Raw genomic sequence first — 27172 nt, 5'->3', positions numbered from 1 at the left:
CAATCACATAACTAAGAGCCATTTCAAAGAGGGGGATGGCTGTAGCTTATACCTCAAGTAGATTTGCATATCCTTCATTTTCTTTCTTGAAGACATTTATATGACTGTGAGCTCAATAATAAACTCTCAAGATGAGTTTACCGAAACTTGAGTGCAAAACTTAACCTGAACAAACTCAGACCATACAAAATTCAACCAACTCAAAACCCAAACCAAGCAATCTTCACCCGAATTCAAACCAGTAAAATGCAGCCCACAAAAAATTGAGCCCAGTGAAACTCACCTCTAAAAAAATTCGCTCCAGAAAACTTAACCCAAGCAGAATTCTTTCCAGTAAAACTCAGCTAATGCGAAATCCAACCATTAAAAATCTTTTGAGAAACCTGACTACGAAGAATTAGAGGAAACCTACTGTAGAAACTTACAAAGAATCAAAACATACGGATGTAGAAAGTGCCCGAATAAGGTAAAGATGTAGGTAGGTAACGCTTTGAAGGGACATCTTTGAAGATGCTGGATAATGATGCGACACTAATGACTCCGACGAAAACGTCAAGTGAGTTTAGTGCGAGAAACTATGACTTAGAAGACCGCGATAGTGGCGATGACGATGACTTGACGATGATGATACATGCAAAATACCCCTCAATGTTACTTTTATCCGAATGTTCAATAGTTTGCCAAATGATGCTATGGTTTTGGTCACCATCAAGTGCCATGATGGTTTTAATTGACGTTACCATATATTATTGTTGTTGCCATAATCAGTATGGCCAATACCATCATTGTCGTTCTCTTTTACATCGTTGACACCGTCTTTGGAGTCATTACCACCCTTTAAACAAGTAAACAATGTCTTTATTAAGCCTCGTAAACCAATATGTACTGCAATTTTCCACTACTACCTACATCAATATGTCCTGAATGAATTGTCTGTAAAACTTTTTTGTCAACTTTTACATAGGTTGGATTTTGCCGAGTTCAATCTTGTGTGAATCTTGCGTAAGTCAAGTTTTTTGCAGGCAAAGCTTTGAGGGGGGTCGTGTTTTCTGAGTAGAGTTTTCTATGCAGCAAAGGTATAATTTTATGCCATAAAATGTCTCTTAAAGCCGCTTAAGTGTACAAGGCTGTATTTAAGCTTTGCATAAGATGTATCCTAGAGTTTCATTGGTATTATGGAAAAAATGATTTAAAAGAAGTTTTTGAAAGAGAAGTAAGGCACCATATTAAAAATTTAAGACAAACAGAAATAAAGTCTTATAATAAATCAAAGTTAAAACGACCATAAATTACTATCGAAGACTAAATGAGACCCAAAACAAGGTGAAATTAAAATAAGCAATTACATCAAAGATAAAGATAACAATTACTGATATAGATGAATAATTAAAACCCAAACGAGTAAAATCAAGTGAATACTCAAGTCAATTCAAAACGAAGTGAATCAAACACCTTTGGTCCTCACTTTTGTAGATTATGAGCAGGCATTCGAATCTGTTGATAGTAGAGCTTTAGCAAAGGTCTTATCCTTGTATGGTATGCCAGAAAAATACATTGAAGTAATTAGTGCTATGTACGAGAATACCGCTGCTGCGGTTAAGGTTAGAAAATGAGGTTAACAGCTGGTTTCGTATTAAATCAGGATTTAAGCAGGGTTGTGTTCTATTCCCCTCTACATGGTTTTCAATGGATCATTTTGATGGATTTTGTCTTAAGAAGCACAGGAAAGACAATGGGAGACCATGGAATCAAATGGGGAGGAAAAACTCTCCTGGACTTAGATTATATTGATGATTTAAGCATTCTAGATAAAAGTTTGAGCAAAGTGGATGAACTTTTAGAGGTTTTGAGAGTTCAAGGTGCAAGACTAGGTTTGAAAATAAATGTTAAGAAGACTTAGTCACTAAGGCTAGGAATGAGTGAAAATGAAAAGGTGACGTTGTGTAAAGAAAAGATTGATCAGGTGGACATATTCACTTCCCTTCGTAGTATTATTGGTAAAGACGGAGTAGTGAAGAAGTTAAAAGTAGAATAGCCAAGGCTCAGGGTGTTTTTTCACAGTTAAAAAAAAGTTTGGAAGTATAGGAAGATAAGTCTGCAAACCAAGATTAGAATATTGGAAGCTACAGTGGTGACAGTGGTCAAATTTGGCTCAGCAGCATGGCGCCCCAAAAAGCGGATGAAGATTTGCTCGATGTTTTCCAGAGAAATTGCCTGCGGAGGGTTCTGAGTACCCCGCTGACTGACCGTGATCGTATTTCAAACAGTAAGCTGCACTAAAAGTGTGGTTCAAACCCGCTTTCTATGGCTTTAATGAGAGAAAGGTTGAGGTGGCTAGGGCACGTTTGCGGATGAAGGATGACACATTGCCAAAGATTCTCCTTTTCGGCCAATCGTCTAGGGCTAAACAGAAAGCAGGTTGTCCACGGTTCGGGTGGGAAGATGTCATAAAGAAAGACTTTAAGGAAATGAGAACTTTTAGGGAGTGTAAAGTGGGTGGCTTTGAAAAGATTGGGATGAAGGAGGAGCGTGCGTAGCTGTGTTGGCCTCAGGCGGCATGGTGCTGCGGTGAGTTGTTGGGAGTAGTAGTAGTAGTTTGGCTACTACCGCCCCCTTAACTCTAAGCCTTCTAAAGTCTATTCTGTCATCTGCACTTTACTGAAAACTGTCTGCATTTCGAACAATGAGTTTTGACTTTTCAAGACATCGACGGACTATAAAAAACAAAATCACTATAATAATCAAGAGGACTGAAAATAACTAATGGAAATAAGCTGAATGCTAAATAATGATATTAATTCCAGGAAATCTCAGCGATTCAAGACTTAAGATCTTATTTAATAGTTTTTTTCATCGTTGTAATCATAAAAAAAATAAAATATATTTAGTTTTCAATAAATTGTAAATGACGCAGTAGGCTTTTATAGGTCTATGGTTAGGAGAGTTTACAGTAGCAAAACTCCTGTTTGTGATCGTTTACAGCTCCGGTAATTAGTCTTGCAGTAATTCAAACTACTGTTTGAATTATTATGGGTATTCATTTCTGCTCATCTCAGGTTTTAATATAGCTCTTTACTTTTCTTTGAACAAACTTTTGTACAGGATTCCTTTTTAAATTAATTTCTGCCTGTTTTTGGTTGCCAATGCCAAAGTTCTATTATTAGTTGATATTATTAACATTTTTCTGATTTATGGCTTATGAATTAAACTGGATTTTAATTTAATTTAAGTTTCCAAAGGTGCAGGGGTAGATCTAGAGGAAAATCATGGGGGGAAGAGGTTATTTGTCAAGGGTACCAATAAGCAAAATTTTGGGAGAGGGGCAATGTGACAAGACCGTATTGACACATCTATTTTATAAAAGAGTGAAAATAGAAAAAACAAGGAATGAGGGCACCAAAAGAGTCTTGGGGGGAGGGTTCCTCTGCCCCCTGGATCCGCCACTGATAAGCTGATCTGGGCGTTGTCTTTGATTCTATGCAATATAATTATTGCATAAACTTCGTTCATTTGGAATTGAGGTTTGGGAATATTACTAAGCCTACTACTATTAACAGCTCACTGCAGCACCAAGCCACCTGAGGCCAACTCAGCTACATATGCTCCTCCTCCATTCCAATCTATTCAAAACTTCCCTCTTTACACCCTCCCAGGAAGTTTCCATTTCCCTTAAATCTTTCCTTGCAACATCCTCCCACCTTAACCTGGGACAACCTGTTTTTGTTTTGCCCTAGATGGTTGTAACGATTCTTGAATTAAAATTTTGATTTAACAGCAACTTCTAGACTCAATCCTTCTGCATTAAACTCAAAAGATTACAAATAGAATTAGTCATCAATAAATATCAGAGGCATCATTCAGCTCTCTTTATCTTCTTTTATTTGCGACTCTGACTTCAGTGTTTTTATGGGGTGTGGAAAAGACATCATTCTGACAACCTGAATGCACATCCAATGTTTTTGGATGGAGTTCGAAATTCCACAAAAGTTCAAACTAATACACTAGCCATTCTTTAAATATTTCCCATAGACCATTTGACAATCTGCATGCATATAGTGTCTTATGATTTATCTAATGTTCCCATCAGAACTTCCTGAAAATTCAGACTCAATATATTGTGCAGACTGTTTTGATAAGAAGAATGCACATAGTATCCTTTTCTTTGATTCAATAACCCCCCCCTCAAAATTTCCTGAAGGTTTCAGCTTAATACCATTAGCCTTTCTTTAGATATTGCAAATACGCCCTTTCGACAACCAGGCCGCACATACTATATTTTGATTAAGCTTAGCATCTTCCTCAACATTCTTTGAAACCTTTCAACTCAATACCTTTAACAGTTCATGTGGATTTGTCGTTTTCACAGCCTGACTGCACCTTGTGTCTTAGATGCGATACACCTTTTACGCACTGATACACATTTTTGACAACCTGGATGCACATGGTGTTTTTTTAATTTGTTGCAACGTTCCCCTCGATGTTCTCTGAAAGTTACAGCTTAACACCCCTTGCATTTCTGAGACATTGCAGATACGCTCTCTTGAGATCCCGGATCGCGTAGAGTCTTTTGATTTAGTTCAACATCCCATTCAACACTCCCTGAAACTTTTAACTTAATAACCTTAGCCATTACTGAGATATGCCGTTTTGAAACGATTCCCGATATGCCTAATTTGAAAACCTGGGTGCACTTAATTTCTTTTGATTTAGTTCAATAGTAGTGGTAATAGTAGCAGTAGTTGTTGTTTCTCTTGTTGCAGTAGTAACAGCAGTAGAAGTAGTAGTAGCAATTACAGTCATACTCAGAGAAGTAGTAGTATTACTCGCAAGTAGTCGCAATGGCAGTCATAAGTAGTCCAGTCTCAGCCAATAGTCACGAATGCAGTCACAGGTAGTCACAGTTACAAACAGTCCCCTTCGCCGCCGCAAGTAGTCGTAATCGCAGTCCTAAGTAGTCCTGACAAAAAAAAACAAAGAGAGAAATCTCAACAATGGAGAAACAAACGGGACCACAGCCAGTAGAAAGGAAAGATAACAAGAGCTAAGAGCTCATGTGGCACTTGTGACGAGGCGAGAAGAGCTAAGAGCCAAGAGATCATATGGTATGAGCTCTAACAAAATTCTATGAATCAATAGATTGATTTAAAAAGGAAAATAAGAGGCTTAATGCCGGTCAAGATTTAAAATAAGAGCTCTGAGTCACAAAGTCCTTCTAAATATCAAAATTTATTAAGATCCGATCACCCACTCGTAAGTTATAAATACCTAATTTTTTCTAATTTTTCTTCTCCCTTTTGCCCCCCAGATGGTCGAATCTGGGAAAACGACTTTATCAAGTCAAATTGTGCAGCTCCCTGACATGCCTACCAATTTTCATCGCCCTAGCACGTCCAGAAGCACCAAACTCGCCAAATCACTGAACCCCTCCCCCCAACTCCCCCAAAGAGAGCGAATCCAGTACGATTCTGTCAATCACGTATCAAGGACATTTGTTTATTCTATCCACCAAGCTTCATCCCGATTCCTCCACTCCAAGTGTTTTTCCAAGATTTCCCCCTCCAACTCCCCCCAATGTCAAAAGATCTGGTCGGGATTTGAAATAAGAGCTCTGAGACATGAATTCCTTCTAAAAATCAAATTTCATTACGATCCGATCATCTTTTCGTAAGATAAAAATACCCCAATTTTCATGTTTTCCAAGAATTCCGGTTTCCCCCTCCAACTCCACCGAATGTCACAGGATCTGGTCGGAATTTGAAATTAGAACTTTAAAGCACAAGATCCTTCTAAATATCAAATTTCATTAAGATCTGGTCAACCTTTCGTAAGTTACAAATACCTCAATTTTCAAAATACCCCCCCCCCCAATTCCACCAAAGAGAGCAGATCCGGTCCAGTTATGTCAGTCACGTATCTTAGACAGGTTTCTATTCTTCCCATCCAGTTTCATCCTGATCTCACCAGTTTCATCCTCTCACTAAGATTTCCGGTCCCCTCAACTGCCCCCCCCCCAGTTACGCTTGATCCGGTTGAGATTTAAAATAAGATATCTGAGTTACGAGGTCCTTCTAAATATGAAGTTTCATGAAGATCCGATCACTCCATCGTAAGTTATAAATACGTCATTTTTTTCTTATTTTTCAGAATTACCCCCCCCCCCCCAAATTGAGCGGATCCGTTCAAATTATGTAAATCACGTATGCAAGACTTCTGCTTATTTTTCCAACCAAGTTTCATCCCAATCCCTCCAATCTAAGCGTTTTCCATCATTTTAGGTTTCCCCACCCCAAACTTCCCCCAATGTCACCAGATCCGGTCAGGATTTATAATAAGAGCTTTGAGACACGATATCCTTCTAAATATCAAATTTCATGGAGATCCAGTCACCCGTTCGTAAGTTAAAAATAGCTCATTTTTTCTAATTTTTCAGAATTAACCCCCCTCCAACTACCCCAAAGAGAGCGGATCCGTTCTGGTTATAAAATAAGAGCTCTAAGACACGATATCCTTCAAAGGATCAAATTTCATTGAGATCTGATCACCCGTTCGTAAGTTGAAAATACCTCATTTTTTCTAATTTTTAAGAATTACTCCCCCCCCCCCCAACTACCCCAAAGAGAGCGAATCAGTTCCGATTATGTCAATCATGTATCTGGGACTTGCGCTTATTTTTCCCATCAAGTTTCATCCCGATCCCTCCACTCTAAGTGTTTTCCAAGATTTTAGGTTTCCCCCTCCAACTCCCCCCAATTTCATCAGATCCGGTCGGGATTTAAAATAAGAGCTCTGAGACACAATATCATTCCAAACATCAAATTTCATTAAGATCCAATCACCCACTCATAAGTTAAAAATACTTCATTTTTTCTATTTTTTCCGAATTAACCGGCCCCCCACTTCCCCCCCCCCCCCCAGATGTTCAAATCGGGAAAACGACTATTTCTAATTTAATATGGTCTGGTCCCTGATACGCTTGCCAAATTTCATCGTCCTAGCTTACCTGGAAGTACCTAAAGTAGCAAAACCGGGACTTTAGGTTTCCCCCCTCCAACTCCCCCCAATGTCATCAGGTCCGGTCGGGATTTAAAATAAGAGCTTTGAGACACAATATCATTCCAAATATCAAATTTCATTAAGATCCAATCACCCACTCATAAGTTAAAAATACTTCATTTTTTCTATTTTTTGCGAATTAACCTGCCCCCTACTCCCCCCCAGATGGTCAAATCGAGAAAACGACTATTTCTAATTTAATCTGGTCCGGTCCCTGATACGCTTGCCAAATTTCATCGTCCTAGCTTACCTGGAAGTGCCTAAAGTAGCAAAACCGGGACCGAGAGACAGACAGACCGACAGACAGACAGACAGACCGACAGAATTGGCGATTGCTATATGTCACTTGGTTAATACCAAGTGCCATAAAAACTAAAACAACGTGGATATTTCGCCTAAATTAAACGAGGCGTTTTTAACGCTGGTAAAACAAAGATAAAACCTACAATGAACCTAAAACCAAATAAAATCCAAAACCAATAAATAAAAACGACGGATATCAATATCCACAATTGTCGATAATGTGACTGAGCGTCACAGAAGCTAATAGAGGTGCTTCATTGAGAACACCAAAGCAACCCCCTCCTTACAATCAATCAATCAATCAATCAATCAATTTATTGATACTAAAAGAAAAAACTATTACAAAAGTAAAGTGGTTACTAGGCCCAAGAAGCTTTGCTTGTAATGGACCACAGAGAACAAGAATAAAACACTACTATAAAATATATACAAAAAAAAAAAAAGAAAAAAAAAAAGAAAAAAAAGAAAAAAAAAACACTGGAACAAGACAAGGACATTGAATAGATAGGATATTTAACAGATAGAAGATTTAGAAGGAGATTAACATATAGCTGAAAATGATTTTAAAAGAAGAGAAGAGACATACAAATTAGGAAAGGATTAATAAAGAGAGAAAAATTATTGAATTGGAAATACCCGACGAAATAATGCCTTTGCAGAAAGAAAAAGAGGGACATCCGAAGGGATGGAGTTCCATAATAGAATTGATTGATATACTGGAGACCTCTGGCTTGCTGTAGAAGATCGTTTTGGTAAAATAAATCGTCGAGAAGAATTACGTAAAGAAGAAAAGTACCTACCTGAGCCTGTCCGTGAGAAAAACTGCTGTAGGGGCGGTGGGAGAGTACCTAGAAAAGCAGAATGCGCAAAATAAAGGGTACTTTTACCTATAATATGATCCAGCGGAGCTATTCCAGTATCATTATAAAGATCAGAGGAAGGGTAAAGCCGAGGGAGAAGAAAAGTAGCCTTCACTGCCCTATTTTGGGCTCTTTGAAGTGAGCAGAGAAGAGATTTATTATTATTACCCCAGACAGAGCAGCAATAAGAAAGGTAAGGATAAATAAAAGCATAATAAAGAGAAACCATAATATCAGGAGGAAGAAATGAGTTAATCCGGTGCAACATTGAAGACTGGCGGAGGATTAAGGAACGGGTGTGAGTTATATGCGGTTTGAAAGAAAGAAAACAGTCAAGATACACACCAAGAAATTTCACCACAGTAGCTTGTGGTATAATATCATTCCCAAAAGTCAGGGTGATTGGCTCCTGTACGTCTCGCATACGGTAAGGGGTCCTGAAGTTGACAATGGCACTCTTTCGGCTGTTAAGAGCCATACCATTTGACCAGCACCAATCCTTTATTTTATCAAGAAGACCTTGAGCCATAGAAGTGGCAGATGGCAGGTCCACCGAGGCAATGAAAAAGTTACTGTCATCAGCAAAAAGAACAGGGTGAACATGGGGATGAAGACCATCAACAAAATCATTGATGTAAATTAGAAATAAAAGTGGACCAAGCACAGAGCCTTGTGGGACACCTTTCAATACAGGCAAAGTAGAGGAAGAAGTACAGTTAACCAAAACATACTGAGATCTCTCTGAGAGGTAGGACCTAAACCATTCTAGTGAGACTCCATGCACTCCAAATAAAGATAGTTTAGACAGAAGAACATTGTGGTCAACCATATCAAAGGCCTTAGAAAAGTCGAGAAATAGACCCAAAACACACAAGCCCTTGTCCAGATTAACACGCACAAACTCAGTTGCATCAGAAAGTGCGTGCAAGGTAGAGAATGAGGGACGAAAACCATACTGATGGTTAGTGATGAGAGGATTTCCAGCAGTCGAATTAGTACTAAATACAAATGAAGAGAGTCGACGATACACTACTTTTTCAACAACCTTTGAGATGACGGGAAGAAGAGAAATAGGTCTATAATTTGAAATTAGAGAAGAATCACCTTTTTTATGCAAGGGTACAACGGTAGCAACTTTAAATAAATGAGGAAAAATACCAGAAGAAAGAGAGAGGTTAGTTATATGTGAGATGGGATGAGAAACAAACTGACTGATTTTTTTAAGGACATTATTACTCAAACCAAAACTATCAACTGAACAACTACTTGGAAGTTGAGAAATAATAATAGAAATCTCAGTAGTACTACATGGGGAAAGGAAAAAAGACTTCTCTGTCATAGGAAAACAACTTACTCTACTCAGAGGTGGAATGAGAACTGAGGGAAGTGTGGTGAAATACGAATTGAAGGCACTTGCTAAGGATTTTTTATCCACAACAGATCCATCAGCTTTCCTATAAAGAGATGGGGAAGATTGTTTGAGTTTCTTACGGGAGAGAGCTTCATTAATTACAGTCCAAACCTTGCGCAAATTCCCTTTACACTCATTAATTCGACGTGAAAAATACAGCTTTTTTGCTAAGCGAACTGAAGAAGTGAGCACATTTTTGTAATGTTTATACTTCAGAAGATCTTCCTGTGTCTTACTTTTACATGCAGCCTTGAACAAAGACGCCTTCATATGGGTTGCATTGATCAGACCTCTAGACATCCATGGGCATTTAGGTGTAAAATTCCTTGGCCTCTTTCTTAACGGCCTAAATTCTTAAAATTAAATTCTTAAAATTCTTAACGGCCTTAACACCAAGCTCTTTACGGTAGTTTGACTCTTTGTAACTAGGGCCATTGAATATGAACAAGAAGATTTGTTAAAGCACTAAAAAACTTCAGTGTAACGAGCGGGAGTTTGAGGAGGTGGCCGTTCACCCTCACGTACGGAGTAAGTTTTGTTTGTTTATAGTTTTAATGCCGCTCCTTACTTTCAGTTGAAAAACTTCTTTATTGTTATCTTATTATAAAGAAGGTCACGATTCTCCTTTTAAACAGCCAGTTTGAGAAGTTTCCAATAGTTGAACTGTTCACAGTTTGATACTGCTGAATTTCATTGTCTTAGATAAATAAGGAAACCGGATGCATTAGCTAAGAAGCTGCTGTTGTAATGCTAGCCGTAAAAAAGTCACACATTTGTTAGGGGCTTATGTTAATTACATTCACACTCAGGAGTTGACAAATGCTATCCTAAAAGTGATTTCTAATTTCATGACAAGTTGACCATGACAAAATATATCAGTCAGTGGCATCAGCGCCGGCGTAAGATTTTCGGGGGGGGGGAGGACCAGACGCCAAAATATCAGCGGTGGTTGGATGACAGGGAATATATTTCAGGATTTTTTTTCGTAGGAATAAGTTTATTTTTAAATACGTTTAGGAAAAAACTCTCAAATCGAAAAGCAATTAAATCTGCGTGCAAAATGAAACAAAATACAGTAAATTTTAAGCGACAAGGATTCCTGGCAAAAGGATCAATTTATTTAATCAATATCTCTTTCGTAAAAGGACAATTCTCCCCCTCGAACTTAAATCCCTTATAGATTCAGACATTAAAAAAAAAAATATAGAATAGCGATAGAAAAACTAAATTTAAACTTACTAATCAGATGCCAAATTGAACCTCTTTTTATTGTCCTATTTAACAGAATAAAATGAACAGGTTCAAGAAAATTCATCACAAGAGTATCTTATCAAATAGTTTGGGATAAGAAACTGGAGGTAAAAAGTGAGTTAGACCCATATTAACCAAAACTAAAAATGAAATTCTCATGACAATTGCTACACCGGCAGTTTTGGCTCTTTATGCTGATTTTAAATATACAAAATTCTTTGAGTTTGTTGTTACACAACAAAAACCAAAAATCTGAGAAAATTTGCCTGATTTAAAAGAAAAAGGAGAAACACCCCCCAAAAAGTGAGTGTTCTTACTGAAAATCCCTTTATCAGATACCTAATGTTAGAGAACCTTATCGTAGAGGTTTCAAGCTCCAATCTTCAAAATGTGGAGTTTTACATTTTTTTTCAGAAAAAAACATCAGATTTGCTTTATTTTAAATGAAATTTGGCTAGGTTTGGTGATTTTTAATTGCGTATCAGCTATAATGAGGGGGAAGGGGTGAGTCATTGTTTAGGTGGGGGTAGGGTAGATTCCAAAAAAGTACATTTTAATGGACAAATTGCTTGCTCTTCATGAGGCTTCGCATAAACGTTGAAAGAGGTAGGGGGAGTAGGAATTGATTAAAATGTTTCTCTATATAGTTCAAATGTTACATTCCCTTATCTACCAGCACAGAAGTGGAGAAGGCAAGGCAGGTCATCATCAGCCTCACCAGGAAATTTCTTTGGGGTGGCAAATACTGCTAGGAACTTAGTTTTCAGCAATTCTAAATGGTTATATTTTTCTTTTTCAATTTATATGAAGCACTTCAGTGTATTAAAGCAAATGTATGTAATGTATTTATCGATAAGAAAATTCTATTGTAGAGGATTTGATGGCTTCAATTATGTAGAAGATCAAGAGTGTCACAGAATTTTCATCCATACAAACAGTAACACTCCTTTTCATCCAACCGAAATTCTTTAGCAGTAATATTAACAGATACTTTTTACCAAAACACTATTAATTACCATTTTTTAAATATATTCAAATTTTATCCGAAATTGAAATGGCTAATTTAAACGGAGCAGGGTACTAATCAACGTACACTTATTGATATACACATTTTAAATCAATTAACCAGGGATTTAAGGGACCGGTACCTTAAATTATACCTTGGTTAGGCCTGGGTAGGATTTGGAAGACAATCAGAAATGAGATAAAAAAGAGCTTTTTAACTGAAAGCAAGGAACAGATTTGAAACCTATTTAAGTTTGGCTATTTTCTAAAATTTTTGCAATTGGAACAAAAGAAGATTTTCCAAAGCACTAAAAAGAATTGTTTAATGAGCAAAGTGTTGAGAATGGGGCGGTTCCCCTTATATACTGAGTAATTTATCTTTGTTTTGCTCCTTGCTTTAGTTGAAAGCCTTTTCTATTTGTTTAATTGCATTTCATGATACTATAAAGTTCTATGAATATAATACTTTTGGTAAGACAGAAAAAAAGATAAATTTTTCAATGATCTCTGTTAGGATTTTGATGGGGAATCAGATAGTTTGTGGTAACGAACTGTAAGTAAAGACCGGTCCAACTCGATTTTGATACCAATAGATATATCAAAATAATTGGCTTATTATGCTGATTCTAAATATATAAGTCTCATTAAGTTTAGTTTACCCATCAAAAGCTACGAACCTGAGAAAATTTGTCTGATTTTCGAAAAAGCGACAAAGACGCTCTTGAAGTAATAGAATTTTAATGAAAATTACCCCATCCGATTCGGCGTGTCAAAGAACCCTACTATAGAGGATTCAAGTCATATCTGCAAAAATGTGAAATTTTGTAATTTTTACCAGAAGAAAGATCACGAATATGTGTTTATTTGTTTGTTGTTTTTTTTTTCCACGAGGGTCGTATCGACCCAGTGGGCCTAGAACTTCGGAAGAGGGCTCATTCTAACGGAAACGAAAAGTATCCTGGCATTATGTAAAAAGATCAGAACTTAACTAAAAAAAACAGTTTTGTTCAACTGAAAGTAAGGAGCAACATTAAAACTTAAAACGAACATGAATTATTACGTATATGAGGAGAGTTGCCCCTCCCCACATCTCACTCTTTATGCTAAAGTTTAAATTTTGCACAATTCTTTAAAAACGATTCCTAAAACACAAGAGCCATTTAATTAGAACAATAAGTAACTTTTCTGAAGTGCCGAAAAACTGTAGCGTGAAAAGCGAGGTGTTGAGGAGGGGGCAACCCCCTCATATACGTAATAATTTCTGTTCATTTTAAATTTTAATGTTGCTCTTTACTTTCAGTGGAAAAAACTTGTTTTTTTTTACTTAATGAAGCTTAGAAGCTTAGAGACAAACATTTTTCTAAAGACAATGAAAAGTATGTCAATTAAGGTAAAAGTATATAAAAATGAAAAAAGTGAGAAACTACAAAAAAAAACACAAAACAATAGCCAACTTGAAAAAAAAATAAGATATAAACTCCCAGCATTCAGTTCTGTTGAGCAATAACGAAGCATTGGACGGATATTTTTTAACAATATCGACAGTTTAGAACTTAGTCATCAAACACCAAAATATTTAATGCCTTCAGACTTAGCGGCTATAAAAAGTAACGCATTATAAAAGTAGTTTGTTCAAAGTAAAACCTTAAAGCTAAGAATTAGAAAATCAAATTTAATATTTTTAATTATAATTTTGATTACCAAAAGCCAATATATTTCACACCTTTATACTTTATAACTCTAAAAAATTAAGTCTTTTTCAAAGTGACAACTAGATAAATACAATCCCTCCTGGGGGGAAAATAATAGTAAAACAAAAAAAAACATGTCTGTTCAGGGGGAAAATATAGAAATTCCCAGAATTCCGTTCATAAGTTTTTAAAACTTGCTTTGAAATGAAACAGTTCCATTATGTGTGTGAGAAAAGAGGGAAGGGATCAGACAAAGGGAAATTTTGTATCTATCTTGTTGATGTGGTGCTTTATTTCAACAAATTTCATTGGGCCAGTTCTAATGTAACATTTGGCACGTTTGATTTTCTTTTCTTAAGAGTACATTATCAACAATTTTGGCTCAATCATTAATCATTGATCATTTTATCAATCATTAAAGAAAGAGCACCAGCAAGCCTAGTTAAAAATCACAAAACCCATCTAGGTTGCTTAATTTCGTTGCATGTAGACTTCTTTCGTTTATTTATCCTATCTTTAATTAAAAGAAACTTTGTTCCATATTCAAAGGCGCCATTTGGGCCAAATCTTGGGGTGGGCATGAAGTCCATCTGCCCCCCCCCCCCCCCCGATTCACTTTGTGTCGCGTAAGAAAAATCCGGCTTTTGGCAGCACATTGATCGAATATTCTAAGTAAAAATGTATTTTCAGCACCCATGTGTTGCTTGAAAATGTACTGTAACCAAATGTGGAACTCAGCCACACTGACCTCTAAGATTAATTATAACAACGAAGAATACAATCAAAGAGGTTAAGTGATTAAACTGAAAGTGGAAAATTCAACCAGACTACAGGCTGGCTCTTATTTAAGTAAACAATACGTTGGTAAAAGTAACCTTCATTGTTATGCTGAGGGTTGTAACCAAAATCTCAGTGTCCGTTCAGCAGAAATCTTCCAGATCAAATATGTTTACAAAAAGGAAAAACATAACAAGAAAAAAAAAATATAAACCACTGGTAATGCCTGAAGATGGTCGACGATGTCTAGGAAGTTTTCCGGCTTTTTCTCCTTATTGAGCAAGAAACGCTTGGCAATACCAGCTTGAGATTCGAGAAGAATGTTGTCGATATCCAGCTCGCAGTAAAGAGAAGAGAAAAGCTTGAGCAGCTCTGTGTCCATAAACTTGGTTGAGCTTGGATCCAAGGCTTCGAGCGTACTCAGCACTGGCAAGTTATCTGTGAACCTTCTGTCAAATTCGGCTAGTAGACGGTCAAAAGTTTTGAAGTATTCTTGCTTCATTTCATCCGCCAAAGGAGTAGTCCAATTTCCAGATTCGATGAAATTCTTTCCTAGCGTCAAAGTTGTCACAAATTGTTTCCGATGCTTAGTGATCTTTTGAATTCTTCAAGATCATCCTTTCTGACCAACAGAGGAGGGTCTTTTCGCGGGTCCATTCACAGCAGGTACTTCAATTTCGAGTTCTGTTGCAAACTCTTTAGCCTTCTTGAAAAGCGAAGCATCTGAACGCAGGTCGGTGAGTTTGCTTCTTGTGGCCTGAATCAGGGTGCGCGATCGAGAAATAACCAAGTCGACGGCAACGGCATGGAGTCGCTGCGACAGCGATTTCGTCGCTCGCGTAATTGCTTCTATATAGTGCAATTGGAAGATAACAAGGAACGATTCCATCATTATAGGCCAGGAACTGACCTATTTTAGTCTATCAACTTAGAGGAATTACTTCAAATATTCAGAATTTATAATATTAATATAATCATCTAGGAAAGGGGAATTTGACAGAACTTGAGAATTAGATTATGTATCTAACCTGCTTTCAAAGTTTACAATGGTTAATAGCAAATAGTGTTATTATTATGGCCGGCAAAGGACCCTTTTTGGTGGAAGCTTGGGCCCCCTGGAAAATCTGGGGTGGGCATTTGCCCACCCCTGCCCCCCCCCCCCCAAATGGCGCCCCTGTCCATATTGTTTTTAATTTGATCAATCCGATATTCACACTTACTAATCTAAGGTATATTACTAAGACACATATGATTACTGTTGCTAATGTTGGACACTCTGTCCTTATAGGGCTTCTGGTGGATGTTTTTATTTATTTTTTTTTTGTTTTTTTTTTGCTGTTCTTCCTTGATGCAAGACGATTATGTAAAGGTGTGCTGTCATTTATTGTATCTTGGTATCAAAATAGAAGCAGTTTTTTTTCTTGTCAAATTTTCGTTCTGACATTTCAATTTTGTAGCACTCTACATGTTATTTCTAATTTTTACTTTCTACTATTTATATGTTCTGTTGGTGATTTTTTTTTTCGTTGAATCTTGAGAGCTACTTTCTAATACGAAATTTGTTTGTTCAGCAATGAGAGGACGCAATGTAAAGTAAGGTAAAGTTAAGGTAAAAGCAATGTAAAATGAGGTAAACAAATTAGGTAGAATAATACGAAATTTGTTTGTTCAGCAATGAGAGGACGCAATATAAAGTAAGGTAAAAGCAAGGTAAAAGTAAGGTAAAGTGAGGTAAACAAATTAGGTAGAATAATACGACATTTGTTTGTTCGGCAAAGAGAGGACGCTCTAAAGCCTAAGGTAAAACAGTACTCAAGGTCACCAAAACTAATTTATTCAATGAAAGTTTGCCAAGAACAAATAAAGAAGTTTTCACCGTTTTGGCAGGCTTTCTGTTTGATTATAAACTAATTGTGTATTCTGGTAATGTGTTTCATCGCACCCATTCTTTAAGTGCTTACACAATATGTTGTTTCTTATTTCGAGTCTTCTATTCAGCACAAATGCTTGAATTGAGATTTGTTACCTCGTGAAATGAGCATTAGCCCTTAATGGGATTTGCACTGTCTAAACATTCCCTCCACTTGTAAAAAAAAAACAAAGACAAGAAGCATGTAATATGACATACTTCTTGTCTATGGAAAAAACAAATACAGGGATTGGATAAGAGAAACTAATCCAACCTTATCTTCCCTGCGTTTCGCTAACAATACCCTTCATAACCCTCGGACAACTCCTCTTTTCCCTAGTCAATATTCACCTCTTCGACCCACCTCCCGCGTTCTGCTTCAACAATAATTCCCCTTCCTGCCCCAATAAAAGTTCCCGCTGAATGTAGAAAAACTTTTATCCCTTACAACGTACACAGTTGACAGAATCAATCAGTGAATCTCCTCACCAACCACCCCCCCTTACTCCCTTTTTACCTTATAATTTTAATGTTAATTTTGCAAAGTTCTAGCTCTCTATCTTTTGTTCGCATAACCTAATTGTTTTTGTTTTAATTATTTTATTCTTTTTTTTATTTTACAAGTATTCTTGCTGGATTTTATGACAAGAAGAATGCTCGTTAGCAGTACTATACTAGTCTATGTGTTCCATAGCTATTTAGAGTACACAAGAAATTAAGCTTTTGTGCTAGTCGAACTTTTTCACAGGAATAACAAACAATCTTACCACCTTATTTCATTATTTATTCAAACTGTTTTTCTATTTGGAAATCTTCTCTTTCTCTCATGCAATATCTTATATGTGCAAGCAGGCAATTATATTAAGGATACGAATGACACAAGTGCTTTTTTAAGTCTTTAAATTTGTTTAACGTGGGCCAACTGTGGGATCATCAAGCAGCAGTTTTTGTTTTCCAGTGCGTGCATAATTTAGTCCCAAGTGTTTTTCGTGACACTTACCGTTATACTAGTGATATTCATGAATATGATATGACGTATAGTCATAAATTGGTGATTGAGCTAAGGAGTAGCCCAAGATCAGGATTTCGATTGCAGTTTCTTGGAACTACAGTCTGGAATTCTCTATCAGTGAGTATCAGGGCGGGTGAGCATCTTCTAGAGTTTAAGAGAAATTTAAAAGAATATTTAATAAAGAATGATTGAAATTATATTTATTTGAGAGGAGATAGGAGGTGGTAGGGAGGAGTGGGTAGATGGGTGGTAGTGAGGGAGTAGGGTTGTCGGAAGGTATATATTTGTCTTGAAGGGGATAATGTGAAGACGATGGATCTTTTTTGTTTTGTGTTTTTTTGTGGTATGTTTTTTTCTTTTTTGTTAATTATTTATTATACTATTTTTTGGTGTGTTTAAAAAATGGTTAAATCTTACCACTGCATGCCAACAAAAACGTATGTTTATCCATCAGTGCAGTAGATGTAAAATGTAAAGAGTTATAATTCTGTTTATTAATAAAAGTTCTTAAGCCGAACTGGCCAGACATGACAATAAACAACAAAGAGAGATAAAACTACAAAAAAAAACCTCAAACGAGACGACGGCCAGTAGAGAGGAAAGACTAAAACAACACGGATATTTCACCTGTATCCAAACCAGGCGTACTCAGCACAAGATAAAAAAAAAACTAAGCCAAAAACAAATAAGTACCACCAATATACAGATAAAAACAAATGAGAATCAAAGAGCAACTGAGGAAAAAATTTAGTTAACTTTTTAGTTAACAATGTTTAGTTAAAATTTTTTAGTTACTTTTTAGTTACTTTTAGTTACTTAGTTACAATTTTTAGTTACTTTTTAGTTAAAAATTTTAGTTAACTACGTTTCAATTTTCATAATTTTTCCTCAGTTGCTCTTTGATTCTCATTGAAGTAACTCGAATAGCTTCTTTTCCCTACGTGGATAAGTAGCGACAATTGTATTTATTATTATTGGTGGTGGTTTTTATTTGTTTTAGTTTAGTTTTCTTTTTATCTTGTGCTGAGGACGCCTTGTTTGGATACAGGCGAAATATCCGCGTTGTTTTAGTCGTTCGTCTCTACTGGCCGTCGTCTCGTTTGAGGTTTTTTTTGTAGAGTTTTATCTCTCTTTGTTGTTTATAATTCTGTTTATTAATAAAGTAAATATCAGACATCAGGCACGTACACAGAAGGGGAGAGACTCAAGGATTGTCCCCTTAAAATCCAAAAGTTTCATGAACTTTTTAGTACTTGGTATCCAGATTAAAATAAAAAAACATAATCAGGCCCCCTCTCACTAAAACATTCTGCATATGTGCCTTAACACACGGTCTTTGTTTTAATCACCCATTTTGTCATTATGACCAAGAATTTAAGTGTAATTCGAAAATTATAGCGGATAAACAATTTTTTCAGTAACTTCGAACTCCAATCCCTATGTAATAGGATAAGCTGCAGTTGTAGCTAGGTCGGATTAAAGTATCATAGACAAATTTGCGTTTAATTGGGGTGCAATGTAGCTAAAGAGGTTTAAAACTTTGTAGCTACTCATAGTCTAAATTAAAATGTTCTGTTGTTTGCTTATTTACGAGGCTCTATTGAATTTGTGTTGTTTAAATGCGGTCATGAGTTATTCCAGGAAGCTTCCCCAGGGAAGGGGGGCAAGTGCTATTGGGAGCTTTGTTTTTGTAAAGATTTAAATGGGAATATTTCTCATTTTCATGCATCCTTTTAAATGTGTTCTTGTTTCCAAGGGCGGAGGCTTGATTACCCCAGGCTATCCCTTTCCAGTGCCCATGAATTCAATTTGGTTTAAAATTATACCCTAAAAGTAGCCAAGAACGGTGAAAATTGACGTTTTAAGTTGAACAATAAGCCTGTTCCAGCAACAAAATTACTTTGAAAATCTGCAGTTGAAATATTATTAAGAGAAGTAAGATAGCACAACAACATCAACAAAGAATATCTATGTATGTATTACCCATCAACACAATGTGCTGCTGTAAGAACATATCTATCGTTGATTAAAGCTCCACCACAATACAGATTCCCTTTGTATAAAAGACCAGCCATCCATGGAAAAGCAAAAACTATAGTGGGAGTTCCTCCAACAATTCTTTGCTCTCTTCTTGTCACTCCACAGGCTGAAAAATTCGAAGAAAAGCTATTAATTATTCTGCATTACTATGGTGCCAATCAAAAATGTCTGAGGTGTACCTGGACACCTTTCTTCCAGATACCAATAAAACACGGAAAGACCCCCTGCGTCGTTTAGTTTGGAGAGAAACATATTAGTCTATATTATAAGTTTTCCTAGTCCTGATTTTAGCTACCTTTAGCTAAGAATCAGCGCCAAGTCACAAGCATTTAGGGGGAGGGGTATGGTTTTTTTCACTTTTTGTATACAGGAACAAAAAAGATATTTTCAAGGTCTAGGGCACCCCCACTGTCCCCTAATTGGCACCTGTGACCACATATACGCATACAACATGCGCAAATTTTCAATTTTCTATTTTAGGTGCTTCGGGACTTAAAATAAACGGACAGAAAAAACATAGTGCTGTAAAGTAATGTTGCTAAATCTAAATCAAATTCACAAGTTCAATGCAGGGACAAAAAAATAAATACTATTTTCAAAAAAAAAACTTGGGACAAAACCCTCCGTTAGTTTGAAGGCTTAAGTTTCTAAACAGGAAACCAATCATGCAGAATTTAGATTCTCGTTCTTTTTACATCTAAAATTTTTAAAGGTATGAAGATTCTTGTAAGCTGGACGCTACGCTAACAACATTTACCTATTACGAGGGGGTAATAGGTAAATTTCAACAACCTAATCAACAACCTATTAGGTTGTTTTCTTCTCTTTTTTCTACCAAGAATTAGTAAAATTAATAGGCTATAACAAAGAAATAACTTTTTAAAAAATCTTAAAACCAGTTACCCTATATGCTAGGGTAAAATGTAACGTCATGAAGTGATGCAAGTGCTGCTTTTAATAAAGCTTAATTGTCAACTCTTATTTTCATACCAATTAAAATGGGACTATAAAAAGATACAAAAAAAAATATAAACTTTGGTTTTGAAACAACAATTAATTCGTAACTACTGTATCTATAAATTTTACTGACGATGGTCTAAAAATTAGCCCTGCTCAAATTACGTATTTTTACAAACACAAGTATCTTGAAATTGTCAAACAGTTCGTGGTAACGAACTGTAGTAAGGAGCGACCCGGCTCAATAGTAACCAAAACTCTAAAAAATTGAATTTTGATATCAATAGCTACATCAAAAGAATCACATTTTAATGCTGATTTTAAATATATAAGTTTCATCAAGTTTAGTCTTACCCATCAAAAGTTACGAGCCTGAGAAAATTTGCCTTATTTAGGAAAATAGGGGGAAACACTCCTTAAAAGTTGTAGGATCTTAACGAAAATGACACCATCAAATTTAGCGTATCAGAGAACCATACTGTAGAAGTTTCAAGCTCCTATCTACAAAAATGTGGAATTTTGTATTTTTTGCCAGAAGACAAATCACGGGTGCGTGTTTATTTGTTTATTTTTTTTTTCCTAGGGGTCATCGTATCGACCAAGTGGTCCTAGAATGTCACAAGAGGGCTCATTCTAACGGAAATGAAAAGTTCTAGTGCCCTTTTTAAGTGACCAAAAAAATTGGAGGGCATCTAGGCCCCCTCCCACGCTCATTTTTCCCAAAGTCAATGGATCAAAATTTTGAGATAGCCATTTTGTTCAGCATAGTCGAAAACCATAATAACTATGTCTTTGGGGATGACTTACTCCCCCACAATCCCTGGGGGAGGGGCTGCAAGTTACAAACTTTGACCAGTGTTTACATATAGTAATGGTTATTGGGAAGTGTACAGACGTTTTCAGGGGGATTTTATTTTGTTTGGGGGTGGGGCTGAGGAGAGGGGGCTATGTTGGAGGATCTTTCCTTGGAGGAATCTGTCATGGGGGAAGAAAAATTCAATGAAAAGGGCGCAGGATTCTTTAGCATTACTATAAGAAAACAATGAAAAATAAACATGAAAACGTTTTTTCAAATGAAAGGAAGAAGTAGCATTGAAACTTTAAACGAACAGAGATTATTACGCATATGAGGGGTTCTAAAAATACTTTAGCATAAAGAGCGAGGTATTTAGGAGGAGATAAATACCTTGCTCTTTATGCTAAAGTATTTTTAGTAATTTCAACTATTTATTCTACGGCCTTTCTGATTCAGGGGTCATTCTTAAAGAATTGGGACAAAAATTACGATTTAGTGTAAAGAGCGAGGTATTAACGAGGGTAAAAACCCCCTCGTATACATAATAAAAATATAAGGTTATGAAAGTTTGTTACGTAAGTTAATTCTTAAGTTACGCATATTTTTTACTAATAAAAACGTTCGTTAAAATTAAAAGTTCTAGTTGCCTTTTTAAGTAACCAAAAAATTACAGGGCAACTAGGCCTCCCTCCTCACCCCTTATTTCTCAAAATCGTCTGATCAAAACTAAGAGAAAGCCATTTAGCCAAAAAAGGAATTAATATGCAAATTTCATTTTAATAATTTATGTGCGGAGAGCGAAAACCAAACACGCATTAATTCAAAAACGTTCAGAAATAAAATAAAAAAAACTAATTTTTTTAGCTGAAAGTAAGGAGCGACATTAAAACTTAAAACGAACAGAAATTACTCCGTATATGAAATGGCTTGTCCCCTCCGCAATCCCTCGCTCTTTACGCTAAAGTTTGACTTTTTGCCACAATTCTACTTTTTAAAACAACTAAAAGCTTTAGCGTAAAGAGCGAGGGATTGCGGAGGGGACAACCCATTTCATATACGGAGTAATTTCTGTTCGTTTTAAGTTTTAATGTCGCTCCTTACTTTCAGCTAAAAAAATTAGTTTTTTTTTATTTAATCACGTAATAAGAACGACGATTTTTGTGCAATAGGTTTTTACAACCATGACAGTAATCAAACAGTTCGTGGTAACGAACTGTAGTAAGGAGCGACCCGGCTCAATAGTAACCAAAACTCTAAAAAATGGAATTTTGATACCAATACCTACATCAAAAGAATCGCATTTCAATGCTGACTTTAAATATATAAGTTTCATCAAGTTTAGTCTTACCCATCAAAAGTTACGAGCCTGAGAAAATTTGCGTTATTTTAGAAAATAGGGGGAAACGCCCCCTAGAAGTCATAGAATCTTAACGAAAATCACACTATCAGATTCAGCGTATCAGAGAACCCTATTGTAGAAGTTTCAAGCTCCTATCTACAAAAATGTGGAATTTTGTATTTCTTGCCAGAAGGCAGATCACGGATGCGTGTTTATTTGTTTTTTTGTTTGTTTTTTTTTTCCCCAGGGGTGATCGTATCGACCCAGTTGTCCTAGAATGTTGCAAGAGGGCTCATTCTAACGGAAATGAAAAGTTCTAGTGCCCTTTTAAAGTGACTAAAAAATTGGAGGGCACCTAGGCCCCCTCCCACGCTAATTATTTTACCAAAGTCAACGGATCAAAATTCTGAGATAGCCATTTTATTCAGCGTAGTCGAAAAACTTTATAACTACGTCTTTGGGGACGACTTACTCCCCCACAGTCCCCATGGGAGGGGCAACAAATTACAAACTTTGACCAATGCTTACATATAGTTTTGGTTATTGGGAAGTGTACAGGTGTTTTCAGGAGGATTTTTTTGGTTGGGGGAGGGGTTGAGAAGAGAAAGATATGCTGGGGGAACTTTCCATCGATAATTTGTCATGGGGGAAGAAAATCTCCATGAAGGAAGCGCAGGATTTACTAGCATTATTTAAAAACACAATGAAAAAATAAATATGAAAAAGTTCTTTCAGCTGGAAGTAAGGAACAGCATTAAAACTTAAAACAAACAGAAATTATTACCCATTTGAGGGGATCACCTCCTCCTAATACCTCGCTCTTTACGTTAAAGTATTTTTAGTAATTTCAACTATTTATTCTACGGCTTTTGTGATTCTGGGGTCATTCTTAATGAATTGGGACAAAATTTAAGCTTTAGTGTAAAGAGCGAGGATCTGACAAGGGGGCGAACCCCCTCATATATGTAATAAAAATATGAGAATACAAAAGTTCTTTACGTAAGCTAATTTATAAGTTACGTAAATCTTTTACTGATAAAAATATTCGTAAAAAATTAAAAGTTCTAGTTGCCTTTTTAATTAACCAAAAAATCGGAGGGCAACTAGGCTTCCTCCCCCGCTCTTTTTATCTCAAAATCATTCGATCAAAATTATGAGAAAGCCATTTAGCCAAAAAAAAAAAAATGCAAATTTCGTTTTAATTATTCCTCTGCGGAGAGCCAAAATCAAAACATGCATTGATTCAAAAACGTTCAGAAATTAAATGAAAAAAACAAGTTTTTTTAACTGAAAGTAAGAAGTGACATTAAAACTTAAAACGAACAGAAATTACTTCGTATATGAAAGAGGCTGCTTCCTCATCAACGCCCCGCTCTTTACGCTAAAGTTTTTGACTGTTTTAAAAAGAAGAATTGAGAGACAGAGTCAAACTTTAGCGTAAAGAGCGGGGCGTTTATGAGGAAGCAGCCTCTTTCATATACGAAGTAATTTCTGTTCGTTTTAAGTTTTAATGTCGCTCCTTACTTTCAGTTAAAAAAACTTGTTTTTTTATTTAATATTAGTTAGAGACAAGTAACGCTTCCAATAGTTTTTATCTTTGCTGAGGTTTCTTTGTTCGTATATGCTAAAATTATTCTTACACATTAGGGTCTACTTGTCCCTGGGACTTGCGAAGTTAAATCTCAATCTGTAAAGAAAAGAAATTGTTGCCCCTTTTTGGCCTTTTTCGGTGAACCAATTATTTTTTAATAGTTATTGTGGGTTGGTTTCCTCTTGGTCCAAAGAATTAAGGAAGTAAATCCTAAGCTAATCAGAAAAGTTTCGGATCCTTTATGGGCCCCACTTTTGTGGGGACTATGTCCCATAGCCAATTTTTTACAATAGGTTTCTCTTGACCCGCGGATTAACTGGTTGCCATTTACAAACTGATCATTACAACAGTATTTTTAGCTCTTTATTGGGCAATCTAATACCCTCGCCCTTCCAAACAAAAACGTGAGTTCCTCTCAGTCTGGGCAAGGATCCTTGAAAATTTCAGGCTAATAAAAAAAATTTTGGCCATTTTGGGCAACAATTGTTTTGGGGGTCTACACTCCCAAAAATAAAATTTTGCTTGTGCATTGGGGTCCATTTTCTCAGAGACTAAGGTTTTAAGGTTCAAGCTGTTCAGAGGAAAAGAGCTCGTAGGCAATTTTTGTGGCTGTACCTTAATATGAACAGGCATTTTATTTAGTTTTTGCTTCAAATTGCAGTCCTCTTAAAAAAAATCCAGCATAAATAATTTCTTAGACAATTTCTTAGACAACACCGCTTTTCGTTTTACAATAGAGCGTTTAAAAGAGAAAAAGGTTTAATTTAAATAAAGCTGTGATAGGCATACTAAAACCGTACTAAAAAAAAAAGCAACAACAAAACACTAATTTAAAAAAAATCAAATATTTTAACTCCACATCCGAGAGTCTTTATCAACGGGGACAAAAAAAGAAATAAAACTTAGTTAATCATCTATAGAAATAGACAAAGAACAACACAAACAAAAGAAAGAAATAAAAGTACAAAAGACTAAACAAATAAATAAAATCCATATCTTAATAGAACTTCCAAAGTATAGCACAACTGCGATCACAGATAAGACACCAAAATCTTTAATTATCTAAGAATTTTAGATTGAAGAGAAAATTAGACTATAGATTAAAGAAAATTATCTAAAGATTTCGGTGCCTTATCCGTGATTACAGCTGTGCCGTACTTTGGAATTGTTTGTTTTGTATGCTCAGGCCAACTCAGTACGAGGGTAAACTCACAACCGTGAGAACTGGGTAGACCCAGTACGAGGAATCGAACGATAAAGTCAGAATTGTCCTCTTGTACCGTTACGAAGATAAATAGGGACACACACCCATAAGTGGGCAATGTTCTTTTTTATCTAGTCTTGTTGCAATTCACAATGACAGAAGAGGATTATTTTATTGAGCTATCACATGGAGCCCTTGTATTTGTCTCTTTTTTCGTCAACGGAAAAGGAGATATAAGCCATAAAATTGAATAATTTTGAATTCGCTCGGAATACTGGAATTCAGTTTATGCCACCGAAAACAGCATACAAATTTGGTTTACAATAGCCAAAAAACTCACAGCCAAAAAACTTGAGCGTCACAGCCAAAAAACTTTTTTCTGTGTTTTGGATCTCCTGAATTTGGAACATAGATTTTAATTTTGTAAAATATACGGTTCAGACTTTGAAATCAGAAAACATTAGAAAAGGAGATCTAGAATTATTATTTTAATAAAGAGCCAGTAAAGCAACAAAATTATTGACGTAACATTATTAACATTATTAACAACATTATTAACGTAATCACTTACAGCATTTACAGGAACTAACTCGCGTAAATCGCTTCCATGCATTGTTGTCAATCTGAAAATAAACATATGCCTGAGTTAAAGGATAATAATATTAATACGAGACCTAATCTGGAAATATGTAGGTTTTCCATGGGTAAGAGAGGAGTATTTACCCAGAAACGTTAAGAGGGATTAGAATTTATCCAGAAACAACAATAAGTTTATGAGTGTAGGCTATATTTAGTCTGTAAAACTTAAGTCATTCTGTGGTTTGAGACAGGACAAATTGCAACACAAATGTGTTTTGTGCTAAAAATCTATGTGGCAGTTTTCAAATTTGTTGGTATGTTTTGTCTGAAAATACCATTTTTACATACAAAAATACTTTTCCCTCAAAGAGAAGCTGCCAAGACACACGTTGTGCTGCTAAAGTGTCGGCAACTTTTTGGATTCTGTTGAATGTTGCTACTGACAGCTTTGGAACTTTTTCCATACCTGGTCCGGAGGATAGCACACAAAAACTTCACACAATTTTGAAGCCAGGGAGTGCCCAAAATATGTTCTTTTTCGGGACTTATCAAAACCTCAAAGGCTGATAGGTAATATGTTTTCAAATTCGTAATGTTTTCTAATACGTCAAACGCAAAAGAACTTTTGTGTTTTGACTCAAAATTGGACCGCTTCACAAGTTTTGGCTCCGCGAATTTGAGGTCGCAAGGTCTTTCGTGCCCATTTTTTGTAGAATTCAGTAGGTAAGAAAAGAATATTTCATAGAAAAGGATATTCCAAGAAAAAAATATTTTCAGGCCCTTATATGCAGAATTCTGTGTATTTTTCTAGTGAAACTGAAGTCTAAAGCAACTTTAAAGCTAATATTAGTTCTCAGCCGGCCAAAGACACTGTAAAGGCTCTTAAAAACGCATTCAAAGTCAAAACATCTATTTTTTTTATTTTTGGGCCAAAATTCAAGCCTTCAAGTGCAATTTTGAGGCATTTTCCGCCTTCAGATTTTTGTGGACTTTTAAACAGATCTTTACTGAACATTTTAGTGTAAAAACTATTCGTCCTCCGATTTTGTCAAGATTTGAACAGTTTTTTCAAACAGTTCGTGGTAATGAACTGTAGTAAGGAGCGACTCGGCTCAATAGTAACCGAAACTCTAAAAAATAGAATTTTGATACCAATAGTTAAATCAAAACAATCGCATTTTAATACTGATTTTAAATGTATAAGTTTCATCAAGATTAGTCTTACCCATCAAAAGTTACGAGCCTGACAAAATTTGCTCAGAAAATTTTCTGAAAATAGGGGGAAACATCCTCTAAAAGTCATACAATCTTAACGAAAATCACACCATCAGATTCAGCATATCAGAGAATCCTATTGTAGAAGTTTCAAGCTCCTATCTTCAAAAATATGGAAT

At 36.0% G+C, this 27172-nt stretch overlaps 1 protein-coding gene across 3 annotated transcripts in view; it reads right to left on the bottom strand.

The window, feature by feature from the left end:
• Window positions 1-27172, bottom strand: part of LOC136032125 (trypsin-1-like) — a 60412-nt gene that overhangs the window by 10674 nt on the left and 22566 nt on the right. For all 3 annotated transcript variants that reach the window (XM_065712296.1, XM_065712294.1, XM_065712295.1), the window contains exons 3-4: window positions 25771-25822; window positions 19256-19418 (exon numbers count right to left, since the gene is read on the bottom strand). In XM_065712296.1, the coding sequence (XP_065568368.1) occupies window positions 19256-19418; window positions 25771-25822 (215 nt within the window). The remainder of the gene's footprint in view (window positions 1-19255; window positions 19419-25770; window positions 25823-27172) is intronic.

The sequence above is a fragment of the Artemia franciscana genome, chromosome 10, assembly GCF_032884065.1.
Source record: "Artemia franciscana chromosome 10, ASM3288406v1, whole genome shotgun sequence".
NCBI lineage: Eukaryota > Metazoa > Arthropoda > Branchiopoda > Anostraca > Artemiidae > Artemia > Artemia franciscana.
The sequence above is the reverse complement of the archived record's forward strand: the minus strand, read 5'-3'. Positions and strand labels throughout refer to the sequence as shown.